The 19,583-nt window shown below is 41.8% G+C and overlaps 1 protein-coding gene across 3 annotated transcripts in view; it reads right to left on the bottom strand.

The window, feature by feature from the left end:
- The window catches only part of LOC147440975 (uncharacterized), a 130,451-nt gene that overhangs the window by 48,885 nt on the left and 61,983 nt on the right, over nucleotides 1-19,583 (bottom strand). For 2 of the 3 annotated variants that reach the window (XR_015184296.1, XM_086482760.1), the window contains exons 6-11: nucleotides 9,855-9,921; nucleotides 8,358-8,547; nucleotides 8,116-8,239; nucleotides 7,945-8,020; nucleotides 7,634-7,816; nucleotides 6,888-7,052 (exon numbers count right to left, since the gene is read on the bottom strand). Coding sequence is in view for 2 of the 3 variants with exons in the window: in XM_086482760.1 (XP_086338886.1) it covers nucleotides 6,888-7,052; nucleotides 7,634-7,816; nucleotides 7,945-8,020; nucleotides 8,116-8,239; nucleotides 8,358-8,547; nucleotides 9,855-9,921 (805 nt within the window). In the remaining variant the exon portion in view is untranslated. The remainder of the gene's footprint in view (nucleotides 1-6,887; nucleotides 7,053-7,633; nucleotides 7,817-7,944; nucleotides 8,021-8,115; nucleotides 8,240-8,357; nucleotides 8,548-9,854; nucleotides 9,922-19,583) is intronic. The other variant, XM_086482761.1, reaches the window with a different exon arrangement.

Genomic DNA, 19,583 nt, shown 5'->3' with positions numbered 1-19,583 from the left:
CCCCATCCGAAGGCAACCTTTGTGCTTACAAACAAGCGGATTACACAAATGGAGAGGGAGATGAAAGACTGGAAAGCAGATATGGAGGGATGGTGGAAAGAGAAGGCCAACCTTCTTCAAATGTTTCTCAGCGAAGGCGCGCAGTGGAAGAAAGAGAAAGAGGACCTGCACGCAGAGCTACAAGCACTTAAGGCGGAATCCAAAGCACTTAAAGAAGAGGTCTCAGCTCTCAAGCGAGAACTTGCGGATAGAGCGAGCAGTGGACTAGAGGAGGGGGAATTCCAGCCTTCGGTAGTAGAGGAAATCAAGGTCATCAAAGAGCGGGTATGGATGATCAAAGAGGAGGAGAAACAAAAGATGGTAAAGACGTCTTCGTGGATGGATGTGATCACGAAGACGCAAAAGAAGGCGGATGAGGCCGAGAAGTGGATAGAAGTCGCTAAGAAAGGCAAAGGGAAAGAGACCGCATCTGTCCCCACTCCTACAATCATCAACATGACTCTAGAGGAAGAACAGTGAAGGAAAACTAGAGCTTTGCATATAAGAGTAACCGGTCTAAAAGACCGAGATGATGTGGAAGGGGAAGTTGAAGAACTTCTCTGCATGATGGGTAGTGAGGCTACTCATACAAAGGCATGGAGGGTGGGGAAGAAGACACAAGGCAATGGGGAGACTTCAAAAGGGACAGCTTTAATCATCCGTTTCCCATCCATGGAGGCAAAGAAGGACTTCTTGAAGAAGCGTCCTACACTACAGAAAACGGGCATAATGCCAAAGATTCAAGCGGCAAGGGAGAAGGGAAAGATGGCCTTCTACAGAGATGGCCGGGTTGTGATTGTAGAGCGGCACTCCACATGACGGTGCGAGACCCATGGGACCACACTCAAAGTTGCCACGTGGAATTGTAATGGATCTATGCGACTTGATGTGGGCGCTTTTGAGGATAGTTTCAGGGGAAGAGACATCGTCTTCTACTCTGAGACACATCAGGCCCCTGGGCAATCTATGCCTCACATTAGTGGATATAGATGGGAGACTGCCTATAGACAGGAGACACGATCAAAACACAGAGGGCGGGGATCAGGAGGAGTGGCAGTGTTATTCAGGGAGGAGTTGCATCCATTGATACATAGAGCCCACAGAGATGAGCAAGCTAGGTACATGTGGGTGAGACTGAGAGCAGAGACAGACAGATATCTTTACATTGCTATTCGCTACTTTCCCCCGAGCACGTCAATGTATGCACCACCAAGAGGACAGTCCCCTTTCTCTATTTTGGATGATGACATATGGGAGTTCTCTAGAGATGGTGACATAATCATTCTAGGGGATTTCAATGCTAGGACTGCCCATCATCAGACAGTATTTTATGATACTTCAAAGGAGATGCTGAGAGAGCTGGATGCCACAGAGACAGGCCTATCCAGACTATCACAAGATGGAGAACACACTGAGTATGGACCACACTTGATAGACATGGGGACTGCACATGGATTGGCCATCTTGAATGGCCTACAGAGATTTCCCGCTTCAGGGGGTTTTACATACTTTCAACACAGACATGGAGCTAGCACAGTGGATTATGTCATGGCACAGCCGAGCCTCATCTCTAGTATCCAGGATCTCACGGTTGGACCCAGACCTGTTGGTGTGGCAGTGGATCGTGCTCTTGTGTCAATGACCATCTCTTTTCAGTTTAGTGTAGCACACAGGCTACGGACAGCAGCCCCTACTCGCTACACCTTCACGCGGGAGACAAACTCTATATACATAGATGGGATCTACAGACGCCTATGCACAGAGGAGCCAGGGCGACCTCTGGAGGAGCTTACTACTATATTGACACAGACACTACATGATGCAGCAGCAGAGGCATACCCACATACCCAGCCTGAGCAGAGACGCCGTTCGGGGAGCATGCCCCAGAACAGTTGGTATGATGAGGAATGCCGGGACACTAGAGCTAGACTTCAGAGGGAGGTGCTTTTGGGGGACATCACTCACAGACAGTCACAGATTGACTTCCGATGCCTAGTGCGGCGGAAGAAGAGGGCATTTTTGGCTCGGCTAGAGCAGGATCTATATCAGCTATTCTTGAGTCAGGACTCACGTGAGGCATGGCGGCTTTTTCAAGAGCACTCTCCCCCCCCCCCGCCATCACTTCTACAGAGGACTGGGGTCAGTACGCATCATCTCTGTACACAGTTCCTGAGCAGCCCCCCCTTCCCGACCCTCTCGATCCATGCCAACACACATGTGCTTTTTTCACCGCGGAGATGGTGCGGAAGGCCATTGACAGGATGAGAACTAGGAGAGCATACAATCACGATGGTTTAGTGGCTGAGCATTTCACGCATGCCAAAGATCTACTAGCAGAGCTTCTAGCAATGATGTCTAACCGTGCCATGTGTGAGGGCTTGCCTGATACTTGGAGCCTATCTACTATTGTACCTATCTTCAAGTCGGGAGACGCTATGGAGCCTGGGAATTATCGCACTATCATGATTGGACACAAACTGGCACGGTTGTACGCATCTATTCTTGAGCAGCAACTGAGTAGATGGGCAGAGAGGGAGGGGATACAGGTAGCCGGGCAAGCAGGGTTCAGGAGGGGTTTTTCTACTCTTGACCATATCTTGACACTCAGAGCCATCATTGAGGAGGGTAGATCGCATGGGAGACGGATCTATTGTAGCTTTGTGGATTTCCGCAAAGCATTTGACACAATGCCTAGAGCTAGATTGATGCGCAGATTACAGCAGATGGGAGTACCCACAGAGCTCATTTGGGGGGTCATGGCATTATACAGGTCAATAGTGATAGAGGTTTCTGACTACATTGAGAGAGATGGTGATAGAGGTGCACAGCTGGCAGGGACATGGATTCCATTATTGTTATATGCTGATGATATTGTGTTGATCTCCGACTCTCCAGAGGGGATGCAACGTCACTTGGATGCTTTGAATAGGTTTGCCCAGGAAAGTGGTTTGTCCGTCAACCTTGGTAAAACCAAGGTCATGGTATTTAATACCACCCCACAGTGGATCAGGAGGTCAACCCCAGCATTCACATACGGCCAAGAGACTGTGGAGTATACAGATGCGTACACTTACCTCGGAGGGGTTTTTAGTGGGCCAGCATTCTCATTGAGGAGGGCAGCAGAGACTACACTGACCAGAGCCCATGCAGCATTGGGTAGATTGGAAAGGATGTGTTCACAGGTTCAGTTTCAGGAGCCTCGGACGAAGCTCTGGCTCTTTGACACTCTCGTGGCTTCTGCATTGCTTTATGGAGCTGAGATTTGGGGACCTTCATTGGATCATCACAGGAGGACAGGCCGCAGTGATGGATGGGGGGACATGGAGAAGCCTCTGGTCTCTATGATCTCGCGGCTCATTAGAGCCAAGGCCTCAGTACCACGTGCTATTGTTCGAGCAGAGCTAGCGGCCCCCCCACTAGTGGTTGAGGCACTCACCAGATCTGTCTCCTTCATACACCGCATGTGGGAACTTCCCAGAGACAGATATTCCCGCCTTGCACTTGAGTCCTCTCGACAGTTAGCCATGCAGGGAGATACAGCATGCTGGTATGGGGAGATGACATCATGGTTTCAGGCGCATGGGTTCAGCATAGACAGATTGCCTCCCTTCCAGTACTCACTGGATGCACCCTCTCTGACTCTTACACAGTCCGAGATCACCAGGCTCATCCGCCAGGACTTGACTCAGTTAGACACCAAGAGGACACGGATACAGCAAGCACAGGAGTTGGGCACGAAGATGGCTTTCTACAGAGAGCATCTCCTCCAGCTTACGGTTGATGGTTTTGTGATGAGGCCCAGATACATGGACACCCACTTGTCTCATGGGGTACGATGTGCTATCGGCCAGATACGCACATCTTCACACCAGCTGCGGATCGAGACTGGGAGATACAGCGGAGTACCAGCAGAGGCCAGGACATGCCCCCTGTGTGACATCGAGCCTGAGACAGAGTTGCACTACACATGCCACTGCCCCGTGTACTACGAGATACGAGGCCGCTTCCATTGCTTGTTCAGAGAGGGCTTTGGACCATTCTCCAAAGTCATGCAGTACGAGGATCAGAGATGCTTGGGTTTGTTTTTGCTTGAGCTACGCAGACACAGAGAGAGCCTGATGAGAGGAGAGGCTAGCCAGTCTTAGAGACAGATCACAAATTTCTTTAGAGCTGCCACTGGACACCCGGAGGAGTTACTAACACAGCAGAGCTCGTCGTCTCACAGCAGAGGCACACTGATCGACCGAGCGACTGAGCTTGGGAGATCCAGACGCCCACGACTGCGGAGGACTACACAGCATCGGCGGAGGCTGCATCAGAGGATTCGGATCACTTTGGCTCGACATGCACGCCGCTCGGTCAGACTACTGACCATGGAGGAGATTGATGAGATCCGCCAGCGACCGATGTTGGATCTCTTGTGATCTAGCTATCCCAGCTAGCTGCTTAGTTCACACCTAGTAGTTTAGGATTCCATAGTATTTTATTGTGACATTTGTCATTTCATTTTTGTCATCTTGTTACTCTGACTTTGTATCAGATCCACCACATTGTAACTTTCTCGTCTCATAGGGCACTTTGGCCTTTTGAAGACGTTAATATAACATTTCATTTCATATCTCTCTCTCTCTCTCTCTCTCTCTCTCTCTCTCTCTCTCTCTCTCTCTCTACGAGATACGAGGCCGCTTCCACTACTTGTTCAGAGAGGGCTTCGGACCACTCTTCAAAGTCATGGGGTACAAGGATCAGAGATGCCTGGGTTTGTTTCTGCTCAAACTGCGCAGACACAGAGAGAGCCTGCTCAAAGGAGAGGCTAGCCAATCAGAGACCCATCACAGACTTCTTTAGAGCAGACATTGGACACCCGGAGGAGTTACTACCACAACAGATCTCATCGCCTCACACCAGAGGCACACTGATCAACCGAGCGACTGAATTGGGGAGATCCAGACACCCACGACTGCTGAGGAGTACACAGCATCGACTGAGGCCAGTCAAACTACTGACCGTGGAGGAGATTGATGAGATCCGCGAGCGACCAATGCTAGATCTCTTGTGATTTGTGGTTTAGCTATCCCGACTAGCTGCTTTGTTCACACCTACCGGCTTAGGATTTCACAGTATTTGTATTCCATCATTTTGTCACTTCATTTCATTATGTTACTCTGACATTTGAGGCATTCGATGGTGGCATTTCCAAAGAAGCATGGAGTGGATGACAGCCAGGATTATCCCAAATCTGTTGAGCCAAGATTCTTTATGCATCTGATGTTGGTTATTTCATGTATGCCGTGATCAAGACTTGTCCAAACATTGCTTTTGCACTGGGAGTCGTTAACCGATTTATGGTGAATCTTGGCAAGAAGCATTGGGAACTGATGAAAGGTGTGATGTGATAATTGAATGGTACAAAATAATTGTGCATTTGCTTTGGAGGCAAGGACGCATGTGTAGTTGGCAAAGGACTTGGGAATGATCGGACTCTGACCTCATAATGTTGAGATTGGAAATGCTGCCATTGGGCGCATGATGAACTAATGGACACCTCCCAAAATGTTGCAAAGCGAATGGATGAGCTCCAATCAAACTGTAGCCCGTGTGTTTAGAATAGTGCAAGGCTTAGCTACTCAAAACCTGTGAGCATAGAGTCTTCCATACACACTAAACAATGTGGGCTATCATGTTATCATCCACGAGAATTTTGACAAGCTCTATGCACTTGTCCTTAAGCACCTCACAAATGAAGTGATACCTCACGTCAATGTGCCTCGTCTTTTCTTGAAACAATTAAATTCCATGCTAGCTGCATAGCACTTTTGACTGTCACAATGCAAAGATAAACCTCTACATTGATGTCCAAACCTCCCATTAGAGGACTAAGCCATATGGATTCCCTGTTGCATCTAAGCTAGCAACATACTTCCCTTTCATGGTAGATTGAGACGTACAATCTTGCAAACAAGATCACCATGAAATTGTAGCACCAGAAAATGTAAAGGCATAGCTTGTCATACACCTTCTGTTGTCCACATTCGCTGCATAATCTGCATTCGTGTAGCTATTCAGTGGCATTACTAGCCACCAGGGTGGTTCTTTTGCACTGCTGTTCTCATCAACCTTAACTACTGGACCTGTTTGCTTTTTCCATACTTGAGTCCTCCTGTCACTTTTGTAGTCATTCAGCCCAATGTATAACTCAACAGTAAAAGGAACATGTCGAAAAAAGTTTTTGTGAAATGCACTCCCCACCATCCTATACTAGAAGAGGCTATCATTTTGTGCTACACCTGATTCCACATGTTCCCTACAGTGAGCATAGAAATCGTCAGATGTGCTTGTCCAGCTACGTATGCATTGCAATGGAGAGGTACTGACGATACCATCATGGAACTATCCTTAGTTCACACATTGGCATCCGTTTTGAAGTACAGTCAGTATTTTATTCCACTACAAAATGCAATATGGAAATCGGTACTTTTATAAGCCCAACATAGGTCAAATTGGCCTTACTTGCACATAAATTGAAATTCATCTTTTCACTTTCTCCTGTAAGTGGACAAGAAACCAAAACAATCGTATCACATGGAGGAGAGCCATGTTATCTGAAAAACTATACTTCTGTTCAGCTGATCAAGGGTAATGGTGCCCCATTGGTGCCCCATTCTTCCACTCTGTATTTTAAATTGAATTCATGATTCATACTGGCCAATCAACCAATGATACTAAAGAGCCTTCCCCTCACTGCTACATGCACAAATGAAGATAAAAAGCAAGCAACATTGCAATCTATCACTAACAGAATTAGACCAAATCCCAACTAGTCCAGATGCAAAAATATTATTACGCACATACGTATTAACCTCGAGAAGACGAAAACTGCTGTCTGCTCCAGCAATGCATAGAAGCGGTGATTCACTTTCATCAAGGCGTAAAGGAAACCAATCAAGTTCCAACACCAAAACACCTCCAAGCTGAGACTGAACAATAGCGTTTTTTAGAGGATCCTGTGTATTCTGCAGGATCACAAAAGAAGGCTGAAGTCAATGTACAAAATACCACCTGTATTTTCCCCCTCTAATTATAATTGTACTTTGAATGCCAAAAATAAAATCTAGGAATCACATTCCAGATAGAAGTGAAATGCTCTTTCAAAGAACATCAGTATGAAACAGTAAGGCATTAAATTTTTGCCTAAGCCTGCCTCTGTATGCGTGCACATGCATGTTAAGGACTTTGGTCAACAATGTGCACGATAATAGACTAGAGTCTTCAAACACCTGTCACAGCCTTCAGAAGAAACCATTCAAATGTCAAAACCCACACATGCCATGGTGGTAGTACTCAAATATAGTACAAGCCAAGAAAGAAAGAAGGAACGCAAAACATTACACAGAGCACGTTCAAAAGGAAAAAATGACCTATGAGACCAAAACTTGCAATAAGATTTTCTTGATGTGAGCTGTCTGTGGGTACAGAACAAAGGTAACAATTCCTAAATGAACAAAGTAGAAATGGAGTCATGCAGCATGGCAAAGACAAATGAAAAAGATTGGCAAGGGCCATCCAATGCCATACTGCAGCAGTGAAAACTTACCAAATCATATATAGCATATGTATGATCATTAAAGAGGACTGCAACTCGACCCCTTGTCTGATCTCCTACAACAACCGGAGCAAATTTAATTCTTCGAACCCCACCTCGATGACTGTTGAAAGTTGAAGAAAGTCCAGAAGTAACATCCCACCATCTTATGTTTCCTGAACGATCCCCCATGACCTGCAAAATTTCCCATCTGACCTCTTTAGAAGATCCCTGGAAAATCAAGGCTTTCTTAACACTAGACAACTTTGACTCATTTGCACCAGACCAAAGGCAGAAAAAAAGTTAGGGGTTTTGTACATTACCACATGAGGAGTTCGATATGCCATGGCGGTAACAAGCACATCTGCTGAGACAAACGTCGCTGAAGGCCATTTCGGTCTGTGTGAAACAATGTCACATTCGTTTAGATGGAAGGCTCTCATGTTGTAACAGAACAAAAAGAATAATGGCAAAAAGGCAGTTGCATTATTAACCTGAAATCACGAACCCTTCTTCCATGCATTTCAAAGACACCTAGTGATCCATTAACGAGAGCAAATGCAAAACTTTCCGTTAAATCTTCCTGAATGGCCTCCGTATTTTTCCCAGAGCCTGTACCTTTAAAAAAATGCCTAGATTGGTAACAAGATAGTCCAAACCAAAGGCTTATTATATGTAAAATTGTTTTCCTTTTTTAAATTTCAACAAGGTGTTTAACAAAGAGGTTCAAAATTACCTGGCTCAGGCACACGAGTAGGTGCAGGGGAGGGGGCATTTGCAGCTGCAATTGTTGAAGCTATGGTTGGACGATCCTTGTAGAAAAGTGAAGTTCTCCATGATGATGATGTTTGCAAGGAAGTATCAACCTTTGGTGCGGGAGGAAGAGCCCATTCCATTACAGTGAAAGGAAGGGCTAATGAACGAAGCTGCATCATTGCAGAAATTTTGCACAAACCTCTTGTTAAACACTGGAAAAATGTTGATGAACGCCCAAGATACCCTAAGCTAAGTCGCAGGTGTAAATACTAATCTATAACACAAATTGTTAAGAGCCACCTTGAACCAGGCATCCTCCTATAGAGGAAAACGGCTCCTTCTGGATCAGACTTGACAGATTACAATTAAACCATCCAAAAAATAGAAAATGCAAAATCCTTCGATTTAGAATGTCACTGAGTGTTTGTTTTTTAGTGCCCCTTTGTTTTGCAAAGGCCAGTTTTAAGCTTCCATTGCCTATATCTCTTTAGACATGAACTAAGCAGTCGGCACGTGCAAGCACGTCTTCAAGTTCAAATAGAAAAGGGCTCATGCACTACAGAAATGAACTCTTTGAGAAAATGTAAAACTGCAAGATCTGACTCCAAAAGCAACTTGGAGATTCTCAGGATGCAATCTAAGAAAGCAGCATCAAAGCTTTTATCCACCTTTGCTGAAGGCTTTTGATTCCATCAAAATGCCAAATGACTTGGCCTTGCCGGCATATGAAAGGCCCCAGGTGTGCTTTTGTCCTGCTTTTCTTGGCCCTGTCTGAATGACAGCCTACCGCCTTTGAGTCCTCCCAAAGATAGAAAAAGGGGTAGTTTAGCAGTCACTTTGAAACCTTTAATGGCACCAGTGATATGCGCACAGATGCTTGTGCCCATTGAAATTCCAATCACAAAGATGTGATTTTAGATCATTTTGAAAACCACGTCCTATGCATGTCTCCAGCCCATAATCTCCATAATTGCCTGCTCCTTAAATTCAGATTTATCATAGGGCAGAGGATTGGTAGTCAACCTTATTTATCAGTGCAAAACAAATTTATGCAGTTTTGGCACCAACTCCATAAGCATCAATGTGATCAATTGTAGAATATTTCAATCATGGAATATGTATTTTGAAGTATTTGGAGAACTCGTCTTCCTCTCAAACAGCAGGCATTCTCATACACTTGCCACGCTGATGTTTCATCCTGGAAAAACACCAACATGGCACGTGTCACATTGCACATGCTTAAGGTGTTTCATCTAATAACGCAATGCAAACCACTTGTGACCTGCTTATATGTATTTAAAGTCTTTGGCAAGCTGCTTTTCATCCTGCACCTTCAGTAGATCATTCTGTTATTTGAAGTACTTTCTCAGCAGTACAAATTTATGCACCCATTTACGTTCAGAATACTTCTTTAACTTGAAAAGCTTGAACTTCTGTGCATTCATTCTTCCAAGAACCAGGAAGATAAAAATCTTACCATCTGGGGATTTTTAGTCATGGCCCACACTTCGGCTGGAGCTTCGCGAAACAAGATGAGTAAATATCTGCAGACATCATGTGACACTGTGTATGAGTTACATCATGTGACACTGTATGAGATACATCATTGCTCAAGAACAGACAGTGGTGCATGCAGCATAGCCCGAATTACTATTCAGAATTTGACTCATTTATTCACATTCACAATTCTTAATGGGCAGTCCATAACTCAATATAGTCTGTTCCCAATAAACCCTTGACAGTCGGATACTATGGGGTTGATAAATGTAAGAAAAAGTCCAGACTATACCCCTGTTTTTTCTTCTCATGGATATCATCACTGATGAATGCATATCATTTACAAAATGTGTATCTTGCTACTGTGCCACAGAAATCTGAGACAACTTCAATACTCTTCTCAAGAATTTATGTCGTCAATTTTCACTATCGCAATACAGCCCTTAAGAGGTTGACCAACAGGCCTTGCAGCTGGTTCACATATTAGTTCAGGTAGTGAGACTGAAAAAGCCTAATTCTAGATGGTGTTGTTACCCATTTGAGTGTCCTTAATAAGATACACCTAGATGAAACCAAATAAGTCAAGTTTCACCTTTATAAGGAAAGTGCAAGGTATAGACCCATGATAGTCATCCACAAGTCAATATAACCATCAGCTCCAGCATTCATACTACTGACTACTCCCACACAGACACACACCAGCATACATCATTGCATACTAATAACCCCAGAAATGCAGGGCAGACTCAGCCATAATGAACCCAGTGGACATGGACTCTATAATGACTTAGAGAGAGTGTGGCTCTTCTAATTTGTAAACATCAACTTCAGTCTTATGGAAGTAAAGAAATGCCGTATGGGGCGACTAGTTGAGGGGGCAATGCTTTTGGGAGTGGAACTCCACCAATCTGAGTCTCTTTTCTACTGGGTGATGCTCTCTCTCTCTCTTTCAAGTTCAAAAGCTTGGCTGTTTTGATTCAGTTCGGCATTGTTGGAATGGTTCAGTGGCTTGCCGGTTCAATTAGTATATGAGCTCAGATGATTGTGCTTCTCAAAGTAATCCAATTCAAACCTGCAGCAATCAACTAGGAAGCAACACCTCATCATTGAGGAAAAGAAGTAGAAGAGGAGTGGTATGAGGATAGAGAGAGTGTGGCAACAAAAGCTTTTTGAAAAGTTACCACACTGACGGACACCCAAGGGAAAGCAATTCAAAACTCGGCAAGATGTACTTCAACGTCAATGGTAGACAAAAAAGCAGTGGTTGCTAAACTTTTGAAAGTATGTAGAGTACCTAACCAAGGGGGAAGACAAGAAGCAGAAAACAAAAAAGCGAAAAAAAGCCAAGGCACAAACGTATTTGGTATTTTGGAAGATGTGGTAAAAGAGATTGTCAAAATCTCTTGAAAAGTTGTAGTGTTGTATGAACTTTTTGAACCGATAATCAGAGGGATATTAGCAAAATCTCTTGGTTTGTGCAAGTGGAAAAGTTGCAATGGGCAAGAACTTTTTAAAAAGGTACAGATCAGAAATTGAACACAATACATCTGTTGATGTGTGCAATAGAAGCAAGTTGGGTGGCTACTTGACAAATTCAAAAAAGGATTGTAGAATTTGTCATGGATGCGAGCTCCTTGAAGAATTCTAGGAAATTCTAGAAGCATCTAGAAGGTTTCTAGAAAGTTCTCGAATATTCTAGAAGGCTATAGTAGATTCTAGAAGAGTTTGGAACATTCTAGAAACATCTAGAATCTTGAAGGTGTAGTGTACGCCTTGCAAAACTTACAACAACAAATTCAAGAGCTACACGAGAGCAATGCAAGATTACAAGCGGAGCAACCGCACTCCTAAAGTCTCGTGGTGCAAGAGCTTCAACGTCATATCCAAGAGCTACGCGAAGCTAACCATGGCCATAATTGTCATGAGACACGCACCACGTGCCAACGGAAAAAGAACACACTGAACAACTTTAGCACTTCAAATAACAATTGAACTGCAAAAGAGATGTACGCTACAAGAAGGGGAGTGAGGGAATTCCACCCTGAGAGAGCACTGGTCTCAAACCTTGGCGCCCCTTTCGGTATTTCTTTATATTGCTTGAACTCCGTACAATGCCGGTACTCCACCCTCTCCACCTTCGTACTGAAGCGTGCCATGCCAGAGACTGAGCCCTCTGCACGTATTTAAAGGCCCTTGGCCTCAAAATCAGTTACATGAAAAGCAATAAACTCAAAAGCATCAAATCCTCAAAAGCTAGCCATCAAAAGCAGACAGCACATATTGCGGAAATCCGTACACCAGAATTTGCAGGAGGTCCATATTGCAGCTGCCACGTCATCAACAATTTGCTACGCAAAAGCTTCTGTGTGTGTGGGTCCAGCTTTATCTCAATATAGGCCCCATCGGCGGACGGGAACCTATAAATTGGTAACTCTTTAATTGTCCCACTCGGCGAGGATCTTTAAGTTGGTGAGAACTTCAACTTATTCTGCTTCTTCTAGGGTTTAGGCTCCTCGGTCGGGATCTGCAAGTTGGCTCCGTTCTTCAGTGGCTTGAAACGTCAGCAATTTATGACATCCCCCCTTCTTAAAAGAAAGTAATCGTCCGTGATTATAGCATATCTACAAAACAACTCAAGTTAGCTCAAAAATTTCCGAGGGTTATTCCGGGGGACATTCCAAGGGACAATCAGTTTTCTCATTCCAAATCGGAGCTCTTGATTTCCTGGGTCGTTGGTTCCCCAGAAGAATCTCATCCAATACTTCTTCTCATCCAATACGGAGTCTCATTCCAGATTGGAACTCTTGATATCCTAGGTCGTTGAGTTCCCAGAAGTATCTCATCCAATAAGGAGTCTCATTCCAAATCGGAGCTCTTGATATCCTGTCATTGATTTCCCGGAAGTATCTCATTCAATAAGGAATATTCAGTGGTTGGCATATCACAATGCAACACAAATGCTCACATATGTATGTTACAAGACACAACGAACAGCGCCGTTGAGCACTACCTCGAGATAGACGGTCTGCGGTATGAAGCTACTAAACGACTACCTCATCACTCCCCCAGCAAATAACCTAAAAAAGGTCCAGGCTATGAGTTCAGAGGACTGGTACAACCAAATGCTCCCCAGACCGTACCATGTGTTGTAGGAGGTTAAAGCATACAACCAAACGCTCCCCAGACATCCCGTCTACGTCGTTCGGAGGTTTCCCAGTTTCACACAGACTTCTCCACTCATCATTCATATCTCTTTCACCTCTCTTGTCTGTATCATACTCACCTTCTCCTTAACCTTGAAGAATAAGAGAAACCATGAAGAGCGCGTGCCTCTTACACACTTCTATTTCAAAATTGACCTCTTAGTCTCATTTTTTCTCCTCCAAATTGTTAATTTCTTTTTAAAAATCCACAAAATTTCAACTTCTTCTTTTAAAGAACGGCATCATGGTGATGGCTTACTCAGCTTCAATCACCTTAGCTCCCAAGAAAAGTCAAGAACCGTCAAAAATTAACCTACTCAAGCTTCTTGGAAGATCAACATTGTAAAAAATCCATCTTTTTCTTACTTGTTAAGCATTTATCTTTCTTATTTGTATCTTATATAGATACTCTCATTGTAAATATCCAAATCCATTTATAAATCAATTAAAAGCAACCTAACTCTATTAATCTACAAACATTAACCCTACTATGTAAAGTCCTATCACCTTCATTGCTCTCCTCTCTCTTTTATCTCGCTATCCCCACCACCTAATAATTCTAAGCAAGAAAATAGATAAAATACTAAAACTTTAACTTAATCACAGTTAGACAAGTAATCCTAGTCCTTAAATTAAAAAATGCTATAAAAGAAGAGTGTAGCTAACACAAAGAGATACAAGTCATAAACAAAAGCACCATGCTATAGCTTTAGTAGCCAAGCTCAATCTCTTGAGAAAGAGCTTTTGAGTGAAATCTCATTATCTCATGCGCATGCATGTGTTCCTCTTAGGGGTATGATTAACAAAGGAGTTTTAAACCATTGTAAGAGAAAGTAATCGTTCAATAAAGAGCAGAAAAGCTTCATCTCTCCTACCAATTTAAGAACTACATTTTGTTGAATCAAGCAGGTAGATTTGGACTAAGCATGGTTAAATTGTCTCTCATTCAACATGAAGTCATGAAGAACAATGATGTGCTCTTTGTGTTTTTTTTACTTAAGTTCTTGATACCTTGTTTGTAGTGCGATGTTATTGATTTGGCCATGAATCCCACATGTTGTAAGAGGGTGACAAGGTAAAGAGGACTCCCTTGGCCTTAAGATAGAAATTGAGATGGTTTGTCTTATGATGCGTTGTGGTATATTTTACTCAAGTTATGTTGAACAAAATACTAATCTCACTTTTAATGGCCATGGTTGCTTCGTGAGCAAGTATTAGTGCAATATTCTCTCTCTCTCTCTCTCTCTCTCTCTCTCTCTCTCTGCGCGTCTTAGTTCGCATCCAAAACTAAGTGATGCCTCAAATTTGTGTAGGGCTTGGTTGTGCCTTTGGGTGTTTTTGTTTGTTATTTTTTCCAAACGCCAACCCGATTGAGCAGCACGGGAGCCTAAAAGGGTACTTCAAGGCCACTCTCCTTATTGTCCGCCCCGGACCATGTCAATTTTGATATTCCCATTGAGGAGGGCTTGGCGTCTATTGTTGTTTCACTATTGCATAAATGCTTAGAATAATCAAGTAGGTTGTATAAATCACAAAAACTTATATGATCCATTTGTTCACATTGCAAGGCAAAGGATGTATATCATTGTTAATACTAAATTAAAGTTTCAAAGAGTAATTCGTACAATTTTGAGTCCCCTTAAGTTGGCCGAAATAAATGCTTCAGTAAATCCTTTTATTTTGCCTCTCATTAAGTACGATCTTAGTTTGGACATATATATCTTTGTTCTATTTTAAGCATTAGGTCATGCATAGACCATGGATAATGGTCAAAGAATATGATTTATTTTTTTCACTTAACACCACATATTATGATAAATATTATATTGAGTAAAAAGATACATTTTTAACAACATATGATGTTTATGTTTGGGACTGAAAGAACATAAGAAATTTTTGCATCTCCACAACCTTTCATTCTATCTCTCATCAACTACTACACTTTTTTTTATGTACATGTATTCATTTTATTTTAAAATGAAGTACAATCCAACGAAATAGTGTGTGTTTGTTGTTTCTTTGTCCAAATTTGTTACAAAAACAAAAAACGATAATTTGTTCTAACAAGAAATGTGTGTGTAGTGAAATCTCAATTCTTAAAGATCTAATCCTATTACCGATTGAATTACAGAAGAGGTAGTGAGACGTCTGCCTTATAACAAGAAGGTGATGAATTTAAAACGAAAGATTTTAAAAGTAAATTTCATTTTCCTCTTGTTGCTTGATAATAAGGAAGACCGTGCTTTCATCTAAATAGTGTGTGCTTTAAGATTGATAAATAGAGTAAAATTTGGTGTTTAGCGAGTAGATTTCACCGTGAAACAAATTTCACTCTATTACCAATTTTAAGACATATACTATTTCGATGAAAGCACGGTCTTCTTTATTACCAAGCAACAAAAGAAAAATGGAATCTATATATAAAACCTTTCGTTTTAAGTTCATCACCCTTTTGTTATGAGCGATACGCCTCACTATCTGCTCCTGCAACTCAATCGATAATAGAATTAGATCTCTAAGAATTGAGCTTTCATTGCACACACGTTTCTTGTTAGAACAAATTATCGTTTTTTGTTTTTGTAACAAAATTGGACACATAAACAACAAACACACATTATTTTGCTAAGCTACACTTCATTTTAAAATAAAAATAAAATGAATATATGTACATCAAAAGAAGTGTAGTAGTTGATGACAAGTAGAATGAAGGGTTGTAAAGATGCAAGAATTTCTCTTGTTCTTTCAACCCCAAACATAAACACCATACGTTGTTAAAAATGTATCTTTTTACTGAATGCAATATTTATCATAATATGTGGTATCAAGTGAAAAGAAACAAATCTCTATTTCTGAAACATCCATGGTCTATGTATAACCTAATGCTTAAAATAGAACAAAGATATATATGTTCAAACTAAGATCGTACCTAATGAGGGGCAAAATAAAAGGATTTTCTATAGCATTTATTTTGGTCACCTTAAGGAAACCCAAAATTCTATAAATTACTCGTTGAAACTGTAATATAGTACTAACAATGATATGCACCCTTTGTCTTGTAATGGAAACAAATCGATCGTACAGTTTTCGTCATTCATACAACTACTTGATTATGCTAAGCATTCATGCGATATTGAAACAACAACACACATAGCTCTCCTAAGTGCAGGCACCAAAATTGACGCGGTCCAGAACAAGCAACAAGGAGAGTAGTAATCTTAAAACACCCTTTTAGGCTCCTATGTTCCTCAATTGGGTTGGGGATTTGAAAAATCAATATACAAACACACCCAAACTCACAACCAAACCCTACACAAATTTGGGACACCACCTAGTTTTGGATGCGAACTAGGACGTGTAGAGAGAGAGAGAGAGAGAGAGAGTACTTGGGCTGCTTTGAAACATAAAGACTATGATCAAGCAAACTTGGTATATACACAAAGAAGGGAGAGAGAGAGAGAGAGAGGATTGAGAAGAAATGCTTATTGCACTAATACCTACTCACAAAGCAGTCGTGACCAAACAAAGTGAGATTAGCATTTTGTTCAATATAGCTCAAGTAAAACACACCACAACACATCACAAGACAAACCATCCCAATCACTATCTTTATGCTAGGGGAGAGCTCTCCACCATGTCACTCTCTTATAACATGTGAGATTTCTGGTCAAATCAACAACACACCACAAACAAACTATCAAGAACTTAAGTAAAAAGAACACCAAGAGACTTACACATCATTCTTCTCTATGACTTCATGTTGAAAAAGAAACAAGGTAGCCATGCTTACTCCAAATCCATCTCCTTGATTCAGCAAAATGTTGTACTTAATTGGTAGCAGAAATAAAGATTTCCTACTCTCTATTAAATAATCACTCTCTTACAGTGGCATAAAACTCCCTTGTTAATCACACAAGGACAACAGATGCATACCCATAAGCTAATGAGATTTCACTCAAAAGCTCCTTTTCAAAAGACTGAGCTTGGCTTCTAAAGCTGTAGCATGATGCTAAAAATTCTACAAAACCGACTTTCTTCTTCTATTGCACAAAAGTCTTTGTGGCATCTCTATTTGGATCATTTTTTTGAATGTCTCCAAGAGTGAGCCCTTCATAATACATGCATGCATGCCACATATCCTTGATCTTATTTTGTGGGTCTATAAATGAAGATATTGTTGAGCTCATGATATAAGTGAGAGGTCTAAAAATATGTACATGTGAAAATAAAATAAAATAAAAAACAATATAGATAGAAAGAATATAAAGAGGTCAACTTAAAAAAATACCTCTCTCATTATAAACCTACCATAAAAAGATGAATATTTTTTGTGTTTTAATAGTTGAGAGTGAAAGAAAATAATTTTAGAAAGGAAAAAATCACAATAGTGAAAAATATACCCACACAAATAAAACTAGTTTTTGTGATTTGTATTAGCTTCAGTTCCACCAAGGCTAAGTTATAGCCATTTTAGTATTATTATTTGCAATCATTCCATACAAGTATACATATGTATGTACAAGAAAAATAATTTGTAAAATACTTATATAAACATACACTATATTTATACTAAAATTAGGGTGAAATATTATGTACACACTTGGCCATAATATTTATCTATATATTTTTTGTCTCCCCTAACTAGATAACTAGCTAGTTGAGGTTTCTTTCATAGAATAATAGGTTGCATAACAAATACACATGTGTACATATGAACAGGTGAGAATAGCCATAGTGTAAAGTGATTTTGTTTGGGTGAGGTTGCTTACTATGGCAAATACGGAGAGCTGAAAAACGGCTATCAGTAGATGTTGCCCTTGAAGACTGTTGCCCTTGAAGACCCTTACCTAATGATATCCACCTCTTGAGATCGACTTTTCTAAAAACCTTAGCTCCATTGAGCCAATAATAACATGGAACAGCGGGTCTGAGTCGGAAACGGGGACGGGACGACAAAAGCTAGGGAACGGAGACGGAGATCGAAAAGGTTAAAAAAAAGAGTTTTTTTGGTATTTTTTGACCTACACATGCCACACACAAGAACGTCACTTTGACCACAAATTTATACTAAATAGACCAAAGAACATGAGTTATATAGACGCAAATATGCTAATTAAACATCGATGGTACAAGAATCGAGATGGATACAAAATGAAAAGTATATGCCACACAAGGGTGGCTTTTATAGCCATGGGGGTACAACCCTTGGGGCTTGAAAGCTTCAAAGTTTAAAAATATGGTTGTTGGAGAGAAACTGATTGTTGGAAACAGTCATTTTTTCAATTATGAAAAATCTTGAGCGTTGACCGGTCGTCCCCAGGACGTTCAGGCTGCCACCCGAGCTGACAGCCCCGTCCCAGCACATCCTCACTCGTCCTCGTCCCAGACACAGGCGTCCACCATCTCTAGGAGCCGTCCCCTCCATCCCCTGTTACTATGATTGAGCCTATTGAGGATATACTCAATGCGAGGCATCTGAAACTTGTTCTTGATTGTCATCTTATTGAGTACCCTATAATCTACACGCAAACGAGAAGACTCATCTTTCTTGCGGACACAAACAAAATAGAAGCAGCAAAAGGACTTACAGTAGGTTGTATGAATCCCCTAGGCACCAGCTCGGTTAGTTGTCGCTCTAACTGCTCTTCTTGAGATTAATTCAAGTAGTAGGAAGCCTTGTTCACGGGCTACGCTCCTTCCATGGGTTCGATGCGATGATCCTCCGGACGCTCAGGAGAGAGACAAGGTGGGAGAGAGGTCATCCTGCAAGAAGAGATGTTCATACTTCTTAAACAAACCTTAATACCATGCTCAAGTCTTGAGGTCTTGAGCCACTGGAGTGGCATAAATGAATGTCGCTTGAGCTCCTCGTCTTAGTTCGCGCTTAGCTTGTACATGAGAGAGAAGATACAAAGAATGGATGCCCTGCTCACCACAAATGACCCCGAGAGGACACCCTTTGGGAAGAGAGTTAGAGTGTTTTCTTTCCAACTAATTTGTGAATCATGCTCATGAAACCACTTAATGTTGAAAATCATATCACATCCCGCGAGAGGAGAAACAACAAACTTGCGGCGAACTACTTGTTGCAGAAAGACTAGCACATTTGGACATTCCTACATGATTAAAGAGCTCATGTTAGGAGAGAATCCAGATACCTCGAGAGGAGTTGCTAGAGTAGCTTCTAAGTGTGCCCTCTTCACAAGAGAATCACTAACCACATCATGCACACTACCAGAGTCTAACAAAATCGCAATACGTTGATCACATGACCATAACACTTAATGAGAGACTCATCTGGATGCTCATCAGAAACTTGGGCCCAACACACTGCTTGGCTCAATCAGGACACTAACAGTAGATGTGGGTTCTTTTGTGGGTGCTTTCTTAGGACAGTCTCTTTTCATGTGATCTTTAGTGTGGAACTGAAAACATCTTCCTTCTTTTCCATAAACGCTTCATTCTTCAAGACTTCACCATCCTCCTACTATTCCTTTAGCAGATTTTTC

Source organism: Adiantum capillus-veneris, chromosome 15 (genome assembly GCF_014529385.1).
Source record: "Adiantum capillus-veneris isolate H3 chromosome 15, ASM1452938v2, whole genome shotgun sequence".
Taxonomy (NCBI): domain Eukaryota; kingdom Viridiplantae; phylum Streptophyta; class Polypodiopsida; order Polypodiales; family Pteridaceae; genus Adiantum; species Adiantum capillus-veneris.
Note: the sequence above shows the minus strand (reverse complement) of the source record. Positions and strands in the feature narration are given on the sequence as shown.